This window comes from Erpetoichthys calabaricus, chromosome 17 (genome assembly GCF_900747795.2).
Source record: "Erpetoichthys calabaricus chromosome 17, fErpCal1.3, whole genome shotgun sequence".
Taxonomy (NCBI): Eukaryota; Metazoa; Chordata; class Cladistia; order Polypteriformes; family Polypteridae; genus Erpetoichthys; species Erpetoichthys calabaricus.
Window position 1 is genome coordinate 84,137,016 of NC_041410.2, and position 15,504 is coordinate 84,152,519.

Below are 15,504 nucleotides of genomic sequence, written 5' to 3' on the forward strand. Positions count from 1 at the left end.
CCCCAGATACATGTATTAAATAAATAATCGATATGCTGTACAGGTACCTGCAAATACGGTACAAATATACAAATATACACACACATATACATGTACATACACATTTATATTAACACGCAACACATAGATAGATATGAAAGGCACTATATAATAGATCAATAGAGAGATGATTGTGAAAAAATATGATAGACAGATAGATGTGCAAGGCACTATATTGTACATCAATAGACAGAAATTAATTGTGAAAGATAAGATAATAGCGATGTGAAAGGAACTATATAGCTTATCAACAATAACAACATCAATAATAATAATAATAATAATAAATCATATTTTATGTATATAGCAGATAATTATGCAATATGACAGATAGATTGATGTGAAAGACACTATATAGTAGAAAAATAAACACAATTTTGAAAGAAGATAGATAGATAGATAGATAGATAGATAGATAGATAGATAGATAGATAGATAGATAGATAGATAGATAATAACTTTAGTATAGTAGGCAGGATTACATAGATAGATAGATAGATAGATAGATAGATAGATAGATAGATAGATAGATAGATAGATAGATAGATAGATAGATAGATAGATATGAAAGGCACTATACAATAGATAGATAGATAGAGTAGTAGGCAAGATTAAAAATGTAGATACATTAAGAAGAAATGAATTTACTATAGATAGATAGATAGATAGATAGATAGATAGATAGATAGATAGATATGAAAGGCACTATACAATAGATAGATAGATAGATAGATAGATAGATAGATAGATAGATAGATAGATAGATAGATATGAAAGGCACTATACAATAGATAGATAGATAGATAGATAGATAGATAGATAGATAGATAGATAGATAGATAGATAGATAGATAGATAGATAGATAGAATAAAATTCCTAGAACCGATTAGAGGAGTTGAGGGTGGCAAAGGGGTGTAGCCTATTCCAGCATTAGCAGTCTCCAAATAATGTAAGGGGTTATGAGAGGAAAGTAAACATAGAATTTGAACCATGGAACCCTGGCTACTAAAGCTGCAGTGCCAAGTGTTGCACCAACAGCTGTTTGTAGGTCTGCAGAAAGAAAGAAAGAAAGAAAGAAAGAAAGAAAGAAAGAAAGAAAGAAAGAAAAAGTTTTTCGCTAGTTATTTTGAGATCACAATTTCTCCAAATGAGCCTTAAACAACATCTGGAAGACAAATCCTCAGAATAGCACTCTGATATGGACGCATGCGCACTCGGATTTCGAGTACAGTATACAGTATTGTTAATGAGGGGAGTTTACTTTGATCAAACGATCGATCAAGCCTCATCTGTTTAAACCTGACAAAGTCCTCTCCGCATTTCCTGTAATTTGTCCTCGACTTTCAATATCGCATGCACAACAAAGAAAGCTAAATCGGGGTGGGGAGGGCTTGTCCGATTGCTTTGGCAATCAGCCAGGAAATTCCCTCGAATAAGGTTTTTATCCAGAGCAAATAATGAAAAGGCCCTCCGACTGATTCTCGAAACTGTTGCTTCATGACTTGTAATTCGTGTGTATTTTCATTAAAATCGGTGCTTAACGTCTGTTGCCCAACACACACAACAGAATTTCTACCTATAGAAGATTATACTTTGCTGACCCCGATGTACTTGCGTGGCGCTTTAAAAAGCCTGTCCGGCAATGTCCAGCATCATCGACTCCATACTACTGTTTTCGTTGCCCAGATAGTGATGTACAACATTCTGCTTTACTCATATGGTTACGAGATGAAAGAAAGTCGGCAAGCACGTCGGAGAGAATCAGAATGAAGATTTCGCAGCGAGTATTCTGACTCAGACGGCCGCGTAATCAGACAGTAGCGTATGTATTCGTTTTGCAGGAGTCGGGGGGTTTATTATGATTATCTGAAAAGTGGAAACTGTACAGACACAATCGAGGATCCAGCAGTTGCTTCGGTCAAACTAGAAGATAGATAGATAGATAGATAGATAGATAGATAGATAGATAGATAGATAGATAGATAGATAGATAGATAGATAGATAGATAGATAGATAGGTAATTTGTCTCCAGGGGGTAATTAAGGCAGTTGGAGAAGTACTAGAAGGTAATTGTTGCTAAAAATAAATAAATAAATGAATAAATAAATAAAAACTCCATCGTCTTCATCTTCACTTACGGCATCAGCTCAAAGAATGTTTCTTTTATAGATAAAAACATGTACACGTCCGACCAGTCAGATAATTACATACGTACAGAAATTGCAATCAAATTAGCTGTCATTTTTCACTCTGCTCTGAGACTGCTCATGATACATAAAGAAATGCAATTCATTGTAGCTGGGCGCAGACTCAACCCTGATCGCCAGACTCCTGAACTATGCTGAGCGTTAATAAATGGGCTACACCGGGCATGTCCTGTAGGAGGAGTTTGTTGCGGTCCAGTTGCGCTTTTGATGAAAACCAGGATGGCCACTGTTTTACAGTATGTTCATACCAAGGGGGGCTTCCTAAGGGGAAAGGGGGTTTTGGGGAACCATCTTATCACCGATTGAGTGATATCGAGTGGCCTTGAAGCTTGATTTCTTGCTCGTGTCGTCATGTGGAGTTTGCATTTTTACTTCATGTTGAATTAGCTTTTCCAGGCACCGTTTTCTTAACTCCTGGACACGTTAGTAGGTTGACATTGGATTGGCAATGTTAAATTTGTCCAGCTAGTACATGAAGGAACATTTCTGAATGTTCATTAATTCATTAATTAATAGCAAATAAATGAAAATGGATGGATGGATGTATTATGAAACGTGACAAAAAATAAATAAAATAAATAATTGTGTCTTTAAATACGTTTTAGGCGCCATTTAAATAATGCATTTAATTATTTCTCAATGTATTTATTCCAGTGACGCAGCACGCAAATTGAAATCCGCCTTTGAAATTCAAACTGTCATTTTTACCCATCAACGGGGAGAGGACGGGCTCTGACGAGTGCTGTGTTTTGATTGGTGAATCATCCAAGGCGGGGACGCCCACATTCACTGTCTTTGGCACACACCCAAGAGCCGCGGGATTCCCAAGCCAAGCAAATCGTCTACTCAAAGATGTGACAAGGGTGCATATGGCAAGTCAAATGGTAATTTAGAGATATCTTTAAAACATGTAAGGATAAGTTAAAATGATAATTTGCATTGTCATGGGTGCAAGAAAAAGCTGTCCCGAATTACTGTATAAAGTCGTGTCATTTTCTAACCCGCTTAATCAGGACGAGGGTCGCGGGGGTGTGCTGGACCCTATCTCAGCCAAGGGAGCAAAGCAGAAAAAAGCAATGGGCAGGCCACCAGTCCATCATAAGGCGAACACGCACATCCACACACATGGGCCAATTTAACGTGGCCAGTTCATCTAACCTGCACGTCTTTGGACAATGGGAAGAAACTGGAACGCCCGTAGGAAATTTACGAGCACTAGGACGGCACATGCAAACTAGCACTGCGCCACCGTTCGGCACGACGTGGCAAGTTTAATTCAAGTAGTCTCAAATTCATCGTCTGCGGCTGCTGCAAATGTGGCGCTTGATGGACAGAAATGTATGCGCCCTCAATTGATGTTTCACCAATCAAAACACAGGACTTGCTAGTGCCCGCCCTCTTGACTTCGATAGTTAAAAAATTATAATTTTCACTGTGTGTATCTCAAGTTGCACACCTGTGGTGCCATTGAAATAATATATATATATATATATATATATATATATATAATTATTTCAATTTGATATATATATATCAAACAGTTTTAAACGGTTCATTGTCCAAGCGCGAAATTTCTTATAGTTTTTTAGACCCGTTTGTATGTCTGTCCGCCTTTCATGAGAGAACTACATAACGGATTTAGATCGGGTTTTTTTTTCTATAATTTGCTTGAATATTTTGCGACTTTCTCATCGCGCTAAGTATCATAGTTCGCTTGCGATACCGATTTATTAGCGCGAATCCGAAAGAGACTTATCGGGCTGCGGGGAGGGGGGCGGGTTTACCTCCTCACCCACCCTCTGCCTCGGGGCGTAATCTTAACTGCGCTAGGTTAGCGAACGAGATTACTACTTAACGGATTTAGATCTTTTTTTTTAATCTGTAATTTGCTTGAGCATTCCGGTTGATTTTGTGACTTCTCTCATTGCGCTAAGAATCATAGTTCGCTAGCAGGAGCGATATATTCGCGCTAATCCGAGACAGAGGCTGTAGGGGGAGGGGAGGGGAAGAGGAAAGTGACGTCAGGAGAGGGGAGCTGGGCGGCGCCGTCCTCACTGTCCTGTTTCACTAATACGCGGGCGGAGCTGCGGGGGATGGCTAGTGTATACTGTATATATATTTAAAGAAAGAAATAAGCAATAAAAACATATTTCATGATACATTTAATTCTTTATGCTCAAATATCAGTCTGTTTTTATTTATTTCATATAAAATTTATTTGCATATTCATTTATTTATTTAATGTTGTCCAAAATATTCCTCCATATGTGAATTTCCCCTTGGGATTAATAAAGTATCTATCTATCTATCTATCTATCTATCTATCTATCTATCTATCTATCTATCTATCTATCTATCTATCTATCTATCTATCTATCTATCTATCTATCTATCTATCTATCTATCTATAAGCAGGCAGCATGGCATAGTGGTTAAGGCTTTGGACTTCAAACTTTGAGATTGTTGGTTCAAATCCTGCTAATGACAATGTGTGACCATGAGCCAGCCATTTCAGCTGCTTGTGCTCAGATTATAAAAACAGATGTAACAAATCATATCTTCTAAAGGTTCTAATAGTGCTGAAACGGGGGGGGGGGGGGGGGTGACAATATTAAAATAAGTAATAATAATGTACAAAAAATCCATGAAGTTCCCAAAAAATGACATGACAGAAGTGGGGCATACACAGAAGTACTCCAATACTTGGTATTCCTCCCTCTGTTGGAGTGGACTTCCATTCCACGTCAACAGCTATTTTTAGTATGCTTCATAAAACATGCTTCTCACGAGCGACCATTGGAAGCTGCTTTGTTAATATTTGTGCATCAGGTGGTGGGAGATGCTAACACACACAAATTGTTTCAACACGCTGAAGCACACACACACACACACACACACACACAGACTTCCCAACATACACACATATGAGTTCAGCTCTAAACAAGTGCTGAAAAGAGACTTTCAGACACTGACGGAAATCCAGAAGGAGTCACATACGTACTGAGACGCTCATCCAGCCAGGCCAGTGCAGGATTTACGTATAAGCTACACAAGCTATAGCTTAGGACCCCTGCCTTCTTGGGGGCCCCCAAAACAAATTGTCCGAGTGAGCAATTGTCATATATACTTAAATATACTACAGCATTATTTGTCCCAATCGGGCCCGGCCTTAGGCATAGGCGAAGTAGGCGACCGCCTAGGGCCCCGGCGTCCGGGGGGCCCCGGATCGACTCCTTGGTCTAATTTTCACGCATTTCACAGAGCTTCCAGGGGGGCTCTGCCCCCCTCAGGGGGCCCCTGGACCCCCCTTTCGCCTAGGGCCCCATAATACCTAAGACCGGGCCTGAGCCAGGCCATTAAATTAACAGTGACACTGACTGGTACCCACAAAGGCCCCACAATGTGGTATCTCATTGGCTAAAATGCACATCTTAACTAACAGAAAGCCAAACACTTATGATACAGCAGCACAATTACACAATACACGCACTACAAATGTTCAGAAGTAGACGACAAACACTGAAGATGCACATTAATGGCCAGCCGGACAGTTTCATACAAACACAAGTGCACAGTGAAGCCCACTGACTATCCTACTCACTCAGCTGTGACATGGATGTCGATGTGCACGTGACCAGAAAGTCATGAAGTTCCAAAGCACATAAATGTGTGGTGACACATTCTACTAATATACACGGTTAAAGACACACACGCATACTGTGTGCACAGTAAGATCTGGGGTCTTTAAGTAAAGCCTGGGTGCTCTCACTTATACAGCATGTGCACAATACATTTAAAGCTTGTGGCAAATCTACAAATACTGGCACAAGGAATCATCCATCCACATAGACACAAGAACATATACAGCTTACTGGAGACCGAGAGACAGAGAGAGAGAGAGAGAGTTTGGGGGCCTGCACTGAAACAGCGCATTGACGCACCCACCACACAACAGACCACCACAGGATCCCGCAGCCGTGCAACCCCTCAGCACCACATGAGTTTAAATGGAATGGAACTCTGTGAGGTTTGTTGCAGTGCCAGTCCTGCCTGCAATCCCCATGTATCCCTTGCAGGTTAACGTCACACCCAGGATGGAGCAATCCTGAAGGTTGGGAGCATGCGCTGATGGCACGTTGGCCGCACCCACCGCACAATGAACCACCTGGATTGGGACACCTCAGCACCACACTGGAACGTTTTTTTTACCGAGGCTGGAGTGCCAATCCTGCCACCAAGCCCCACATTTTCCCTAGTAAGTCGGAGACATTCTTAAAACTAAAAGGGGTCAAAGTGATTCTTCAGAACGATCCCACAGTTTAATAATAATCCGTTACATTTCTATGGCACTTTTCAAGGTACTCAAAGCGCTTCACACAGTAAGTGGGAAGCCACTTCAACCGCCACACCTGGATGGTGTGATGGCAGCCATTTTTGTTCCAGTGAAGTGGTGAGACGTAGTTAGCCAATCACAGACAGGAGATGATAAGGGGGCCAGAATGACTGGGCCATGGAGAACAATTTAGCCAGGACATTGGGATAGACCCTACTCTTTATGAAGGATGCCCAGGGATCTTCAATGTCCACAGAGTGTCAGGACCTCAATTTTATGTGTCCTCCAAAGGATTTTCTTACCACTCTTAGACCACAGGGTTAGCACCCCCTGCTGGTCTCACCAGCACCTCTTCCAAGCTAGATGGCCTCACATCCAGGCTTAGCTTCAGGTGGATGCCCAGAGATCTTTTATGACCACAGAGAGTCAGGACCTGTACATCTCGCTCTGAAGGATGGCGCCATTTTTACAACACAGTGGTCCCATCACCTCACTGGGGCGTTGCGATCCACATTCAGACCACAAGGTAAGCAAACCCGCTGGCATCAACATCACACACAACAGCTTTTAGGTAGTGAAGGGGTGAGAGATAGTTAGCCAATCAGAGACAGGGGGTGATTAGGGGGCCAGAAAGGCTAGGCCTTGTGGCCAGGACATCGGGATGCGTCCTACTCTTTACAAAGGATGCCCAGGGATCTTCAATGTCCACAGAGTGTCAGGACCTCAATTTTATGTGTCCTCCAAAGGATTTTCTTACCCCTCTTAGACCACAGGGTTAGCACCCCCTTCTGGTCTCACCATCACCTCTTCCAAGCTTTTGCTAGATGGCCTCTCATCTTATCAGGTGGTTGACCTCTTCTGAGGTGCAGGTGGTATGACAGCTGGCAATGACCCAGCCTATTAGAAGCTTCCAGAAAGAGCCTTAATTTATTTAGTTGCATAACAAGCTCCAAGAATAGAAGATAACAGGTTTTTGAAATGCAAATGGGACCCTGATTTGAAAGGACTCTTTCTGGATACAATAATAACAGACATAGTTCAGGTTTTCTTCACCTGTTGGTGTCCTTCTCAGGTCCGTCTTAACAGTATGATAGTCCCCCGGGCAAAGTAGTGCACTGGGACCCCTATTTTGATAGCAAAAGAGAAACATACAGTACATAGGCATCAGAAACATCATGGGCCCCTATGCTCTTGGGGTGCCCATTGTGCCCACACGTTAAGCCTGCTTTATACACTCTTAAAAGTAAAGGTGCCAAAGTGGTTCTTCAGCACGATGCCATAGAAGAATCATTTTTCTTTCCAACATGAACGTTCCAGGAAGAACGTTTACTTATTTAGATGTATAACAGGCTCCATAAGTACCCATGGATAGATGAGAACAGATTTGAGAAATACCAGGGGGCTCCTAATTTTAACGGTCTCTTGGTGCCCACAATAACACTGGCTCACTTCAGGTTTTCTTCAACAGTTAGTGTCCCGTGAGGCAGCCTGCTTAAAAGTAAAGGTGCCAATGTGATCCATCAGAGTGATGAGAACCCTTTTTTGGTTCTGAAAAGAAGCAATCCACATGAAGGTATCTAGAAAGGACCTTGATTTATTTGGATCTGTAACAGGTTCCACAAAAACCATGAACATATGATAATGTATTTGTGAAATATTATTTTATTAATATACATTTGCTGTATTGGCTAACACAGGCTAAGTTTGGGTCTTCTTGATCTGCTACTGTCCTCCTAAGTAGCAATGGTGCCAAAGTGATTCTTCAGATGTGGTGGGTTGGCACCCTGCCCGGGATTGGTTCCTGCCTTGTGCCCTGTGTTGGTTGGGATTGGCTCCAGCAGACCCCCGTGACCCTGTGTTCGAATTCAGCGGGTTGGAAAATGGATGAATGGATGGATGATTCTTCAGAGCAATACCATAGGGAAACCAGATTTGCTTTCCAAAAGAGCCACTCACATGAAGGGTCCTAAAAGAACCTTGATTTATCTAGATCTTTAACAGGGTCTGTGAACAGGTGATAAGAGATTGGTGACACACACCAGTGGCTTCAGAATTTTACAGGGACTTTGGCTGCATTTGATAATGTGGGCAAAATGTGGGTCTTCTTGATCTGTTAGCAATGGTGTCAAAGTGGTTCTTCAGAGCAATGCCATATGGGGGAACCGTTGTTGAGTCCCAAAAGAACCATCCACATGGAAGTTGCAAAAAGAACCTTGAGTTATTTCACTATAACATGCTCTATGAATAGATCATAAGGGATTTGTGAAATACACTACATGGCTTTAAGAGGACTCTGACTATGACACAGGCTAACTTCAAGATTTCATGATCTGCCGGTGGCCTGCTACGCATTAAACATTTCTGTTTTGTCCTCATATCAAAAGCTCAAGGAACTCATTTCCATATGTGAAGAACCCTTAAATGATTCTTTTGTCAATTTATGGATCTGTGAGGAACCACACAACCCAGTGAAGTGCCACTTTAGAGCCCTTCATTTTACTACCGCATATAAATGCATTTGTGCCTCAAAACTAACCATATGCTTATAGTCTTTTGTGCTACCCATGCGTGACATTCCTACAGATGCACAATTAATCACGCAGAGAACTGCCAATTTGCACATGCAGTGTTAAGAATGGAGGTACCACCTAAATACAGTTGCACTTGTCGGCTGGCACTTCGGAAGGTTCGATGCACATGACATCAAGGTCACAAAATGCTTTGCAACAGTCCCGGCTCCAGACAAAAATGGTAAAGAGGGAGGTGTGTGTGTGTGGGGGGGGGGGGGGTTTCAAAGTGGGATAAAGTCCCAAAAATGGTATGGGGGGGGGTTAGAGTGGGATAAAATCCCCAAAAATCCAACAATTAATAACAGTATCCCTGATAGCTTACAGTATGTGGATGGGGGCTTGACATGTTGGGGGTGGGGCTTAGCTCAGCAGAATGACCCCCTGGAGACGGGCATGCTTTCCAATAGATACAGAACTGTTAAAACAAAGGCTGGGCCATTCTCACGTACAAACAGGAGCAGTTTACCAGCCCTTAAATGCAACTGTACCTGCAGCGGAGCACTCAAAAGGGTCTCCATCTACACAGCTGCTTGTACAAGCAGGCGCATGCGCACACGCTCTGTGGTCCTTAGCCGGTTCACGCATATCAGCAGTACGGCGGGCGCACATTGTGGAAGGAGCAGATCGATGATAATGCGTGCGCAATCACCAGTGGGAAAACCACTCTTGCAAAATTTAAGGCAACCCTTAAAAGTGTTTGCAGCAACTGTGTTTTATATTATATCGCATCATTTATATATGCACCAGCTCTGTATTTAGTATAATAGAATCACAGAGCTCTGCCCTGCTACGCACGCGCTAAGTGAAGTGCGCTATACAAAAACACCACAGTTTTATATATATATATATATATATATATATATATATAAACTGTGGTGTATCATTTATACTATTTCTGCGCCAATTATAATCTATACTATTTTAGGTGCATTGGTGATTTTAAATTGTCCCTAGTGTGTGCTTGAGGTCTGTGTGTATGTGCGCCCTGCCCTGCCCAGGGTTTGTTTCCTGCCTTGCGCCCTCTGTTGGCTGGGATTGGCTCCAGCAGACCCTCGTGACCCTGTAGTTAGGCTATAGCGGGTTGGTTAATGGATGGATGGACTTTTCTTATTGCATGCGGAGAGCGCTGTAATTCTGTTGTAAAATATCTATCCATCCGTTATCCAACCCGCTATATAAGGTCTGCGCAATAAGAAAAGTGCACTATACAAATAATAATAATAATTTAACTGTGTTGGTTTTGCAGTACTTTTCCATGCCCAATTTCAAATTAACACACACACGCGCGCGCTATCTCCGTATACTCCACAGATAAGTAATTAAATACGACATAAGAATTCGGGTTGTGTTTATGCACAGATCCAAAACCCGATTAGTAAAATATTCAGACATGCAAAGATATGGCCCACCATAAGCAGTATACAATCCAACTGGATATACATGTTCAGTATCCCCACTACACACGCCCTTATATATACATACACACACACGCACACTTGCAGATTCAAAGCCATTAACACTCCGATGCGTGTGCAGTTCGTGCTCCGATGCCTAAATGCGCACGCTGGCAATCTCGAGTCCACATACCAACACAGGAGGGCACACGCGTTGCCCACTTGCCGTATACACCGGCTTACACACATATCCTGCGCGCACTCACACGCTTACTCAAAAACTTCCGAGAGTCACACCTTTCATTCTGAAGAGCATGTTATGCCCCCAATAATCCATGAACCCCCATTAACAAAAGACTGAAGGCTACCTCTCCAAAAAAATTTCCCCAGTTTTTCCTCCGGTATTCACTGCCTCTAACAATTCTTAAAAGCCCCTCTCACCAATGAAAAGGAGAAGAAGAAAACTAACAGCAACCCGAATGAAAGGCGCCAGAATTCAACAGGAACATCATTACTGAGATAAAACCTTACGGTAAAAATGAAAAAAAAATGTCGCAGGTAAAAATATTTATAATAAATTAAGAAGGAACTCTGGATTGCAAGTCAGATTGTTTTTCTTTCTGTAAAAGCAGTTTGCTTCCTTCCTAAGCCCGCCACATAGGCTACAGACATCACTTGTTTATTGATAAGGCTGTCCGAATGCGAGTTTAATCCAAATGTCAATCCTCTAACACTTTAAGGCGAAGCTGGGATTCTCTGGGCATTTCCAATGATGGTAAATCTATGCCAACGTAATGAAGGAATGCCAATCACGTAACGCCCCCCATTTCCCTGCACCCTACAAGTGAGTGATCCGAAATGTCTCTTCATCAGTTCCCTGACTCTTTGCAAAACATGACGCTTTTCAAAATGCCAAGTAAGTTCCAAAGCAATACCAAGAACAAATCGACCAGTCTGCTATCCAAATCCAAAACGACTCCCCACCAAACTTCCCCTAACTGATTTGTTAACAGGTACATTTTGACAACATGATCCAAACACCACCACCCTGTACCCGAACCCGTCACCTCCACCCTTTCGGACTTGTCCCGGACACTTACAATTTTTTCCGATGTCCCACCACGGGATATGGTAGTTCCATTCAACCCAACCAATGAAGGCAAAGTCTGAGACATCCAGTTGGTGACCATAGCCATAGTACTGAGCACAGCTCCAATTTTTAGTAACGGTACAGTCATTTTGAACCTCGTGTCCTCCTGTCCAAGGCCAATGTTGGCCCCAGCTTCTCTCCGTAAAATGCCAGCCTTAGGGGCACTTGGTTTTACCTCTTGGCACCACTCAACAGCAAGTCGCGTTTCCCCCCCCAAAAAAAAAATAAAAAAATAAAAAAAATTGCGAAGGACTCCTAATTGAGAGGGCGGGGGGAGGGAGGGGAGGGGAGGGGGCGGAGGGCTCCTTTCTAGCGCTGCTGCATTGTGAATCGGGTCCGCTGAGCCGCCTTGTGTGTCTCCAGCGTTGAGTGAAAGGGACCGCGAGTGTCTGTCTTTCTTAATCGGCACCAGCACACGTGCACGCGCACTCTGCGCACCTCGCGCCTCGGATGCTGCCTCGCTCCTTTACTCTCTCTAACTCGTATTCAAGTCTCTCTCTCTCTCTCTCTCTCTCTCTCTCTCTCTCTCTCTCTCTCTCTCTCTCTCTCTCTCTCCGGTGACGCTCTCTCCAGTCTTTGGACATCGGCCAGGGCAAGCCTTTGTGGGAGGGATCCGAAGATGTAACTAATAGCATCCAAGGTCCTCAGGGACAAACGTGGTACGGTGCTCCTTGATACCGGCACAGCTAATCTTATTTCAGGAATTAAGGAGCGGGGGTGGCTTTGCGAATCTGCCCTTTGACTTTATGCTTAACCTCCCGGGACAAAAAAAAAACGAGTTTCACAAATGAAAACTGAAAATTAATGGCAGGGGTCATCGCTGGACTTGGAATCAGCATTATCCACAACCCTAACAATAATAGGTCCCTGCTGACAGAATCGGATTCCAAAAAGCCCTGATTGAATCTCTTCCCCATTGCCGCTGCTCCTCCTCTGAGGGTCTGAAGGCTAGGGGACATTGGAGGAGGTGAGCTGAAAATACTAACAAATGTCTTGCAGGAGCCTACCAGAAGAAATGAAGCAGTCTTTGTGGGTATAATCCTGGAAGACCTATGCAGTAAACTGACACAGAGTATTTTCTGGGACACATGAAAAGGAAAATGGAAAATTGTGTGTTTTATTATTTTATCCATCCATCCATTTTCCAACCCGCTGAATCCGAACACAGGGTCACGGGGGTCTGCTGGAGCCAATCCCAGCCAACACAGGGCACGAACCAATCCCGGGCAGGGTGCCAACCCACCGCAGGACACACACAAACACACCCACACACCAAGCACACACACTAGGGCCAATTTAGAATCGCCAATCCACCTAACCTGCATGTCTTTGGGTTGTGGGAGGAAACCGGAGCGCCCGGAGGAAACCCACGCAGACACGGGGAGAACATGCAAACTCCACGCAGGGAGGACCCGGGAAGCGAACCCAGGTCCCCAGGTCTCCCAACTGCGAGGCAGCAGCGCTACCCACTGCGCCACCGTGCTGCCCTTATTATTTTATTCTGTACATTTCAAATATACTTTCAACACATTTAAAAAAACAGAATAAAGCAGCAACATATATATATATATATATATATATATATATATATAGATAGATAGATAGATAGATAGATAGATAGATAGATAGATAGATAGATAGATAGATAGATAGATAAAGAAATGTGAATGGCATAGTGGTGCAGCAGTTAGTACTCCTCTCTCACACATCTAGTGGCCTGCACTTGATTTACTGACGTGGTCACTCACTATCTGTGATAAGTTTGGATGTTCCTGCTGTGTCAAAATTAGATTTCCTACCTCATGAAAAATTCAGGCATGTTAGACTGACTCGTGTACCTAAACCAGCCTTTCTTCAGTTGATGAGAGTGTGTGAGAGAGTGTACACACACAAAACTGCATAATCTCACACTTATATAATTATACAGGATAACTGATTCTCCCTTTCACTGTTTTATTACAATCAGCCCAGGTAGTTCTCGATGAGCCAGGCTAACTGGAAAGGAGAGCAATGTGCGTCAAACTGCTTAGGTGCATAACAGCAGAGATAAACGGGCTCATTACAACGAGCCTTGGCTATTAAAAAAAAAAAAAAAAAAATATATACATATATATATATATATATATATATATATATATATATATATATATATATATATATATACAGTAGGGGCGGCACGGTGACGCAGTGGGTAGTGCTGCTGCCTCGCAGTTGGGAGACCTGGGGACCCGGGTTCACTTCCCGGGTCCTCCCTGCGTGGAGTTTGCATGTTCTCCCCGTGTCTGCGTGGGTTTCCTCCAGGGGCTCCGGTTTCCTCACCACAGTCCAAAGACATGCAGGTTAGGTGGATTGGCGATTCTAAATTGGCCCTAGTGTGTGCTTGGTGTGTGGGTGTGTTTGTGTGTGTTATCGCTGAATCCGAACACAGGGTCACGGGGGTCTGCTGGAGCCAATCCCAGCCAACACAGGGCACAAGGCAGGAAGCAATCCTGGGCAGGGTGCCAACCCACCGCAGGATAAATAGATATGAAATGCACTATAGATAGATAGATAGATAGATAGATAGATAGATAGATAGATAGATAGATAGATAGATAGATAGATAGATAGATATGAAAGGCACTATATAATGATAGATCAATTTGAAAGGCAATAGATAGATATGAAAGGCACTATATAATGATAGATAGATAGATATGAAAGGCACTATATAATGATAGATAGATAGATAGATAGATAGATAGATAGATAGATAGATAGATAGATAGATAGATAGATAGATATGAAAGGCACTATATAATGATAGATAGATAGATAAATATGAAAGGCACTGTATAATGATAGATAGATAGATAGATAGATAGATAGATAGATAGATAGATAGATAGATAGATAGATAGATAGATAGATAGATGCTGTAATGTCATACACCTGAGCATTGGGAGTATCTCTCAGGTTTCCCATTGGTAAACAAAGGGGATGACACATTTACTCATCTCTACTTCTGTTCGGACATCACTAACCCTGCCTTTTCCACTCATGGCACTTTTCAAAGCACTCTTTAACCTGAAGTTGGTAGCGATGGATATGTCAATTTCCTTTTTTGACTCGATGCTTTCTAATTACCCATTTGAGTAAATCGATTCTTTTGATTTCATTTGAATTCATTTAAAGGGTTAGCGGTTGATGCTCAGGGTCTCTGTGATTGCGTAACAAATATTTAATTTAATAATTCATACATTTTATATACAACATAATGAAAAGTGATATGACTTTGATATGAGCTGTTTCAGTCCACAAAGCATGATAATACATTTCAAATTCATAATTAAAGTGAGATATTAGAGTACAGAATCATGAGTGAATGAGAAATGTGTAACCCATTTTCAGGTAAAGATTCAGTTCTTGAATGAAATGGTTGAGAATTGTAAGACTCATCTACGAATCAAATGAATGAGAATTGTTTGACTCGTTCTCGGGTAATGGTTAGGTTGCATACACAGAGCCACAAACATGTGTGCTAAAGTAAAGTTTAAAGCACATCATTGTTATTCAATTTTGCATGACTATTTTGTTGAATATTCAAAGGAGCATAAACGTGTTGGTTTAATATTGCATTTACTGTATATGTTCTGTATATATAAATCATACAAAACAAACAAAACATTCTAATATAAATTTGTTGTTACTCTCTTGTACTTATATGATTAGCAAGAGAATCATGAGTGACAGAGTTCTCATTCACCTGATGATGAGTTAATTCTAACTAGAAAGAATTGTGAATCAGACCAGCACACGCACTTTATACA

At 42.1% G+C, this 15,504-nt stretch overlaps 1 protein-coding gene across 2 annotated transcripts in view; it reads right to left on the reverse strand.

Moving 5' to 3' along the window:
• The window catches only part of olfm2a (olfactomedin 2a), a 532,593-nt gene that overhangs the window by 294,137 nt on the left and 222,952 nt on the right, over nucleotides 1–15,504 (reverse strand). Inside the window, exon 1 of one of the 2 annotated variants that reach the window (XM_028823438.2) lies at nucleotides 11,646–12,199. The exons of the other annotated variant lie outside the window; for it this stretch is intronic. Within the exon in view, the coding sequence (XP_028679271.1) occupies nucleotides 11,646–11,783 (138 nt within the window). The 5' untranslated portion in view covers nucleotides 11,784–12,199. Of the gene's footprint in view, nucleotides 1–11,645; nucleotides 12,200–15,504 lie in introns of those variants that run through there. 2 annotated transcript variants of the gene reach the window in all.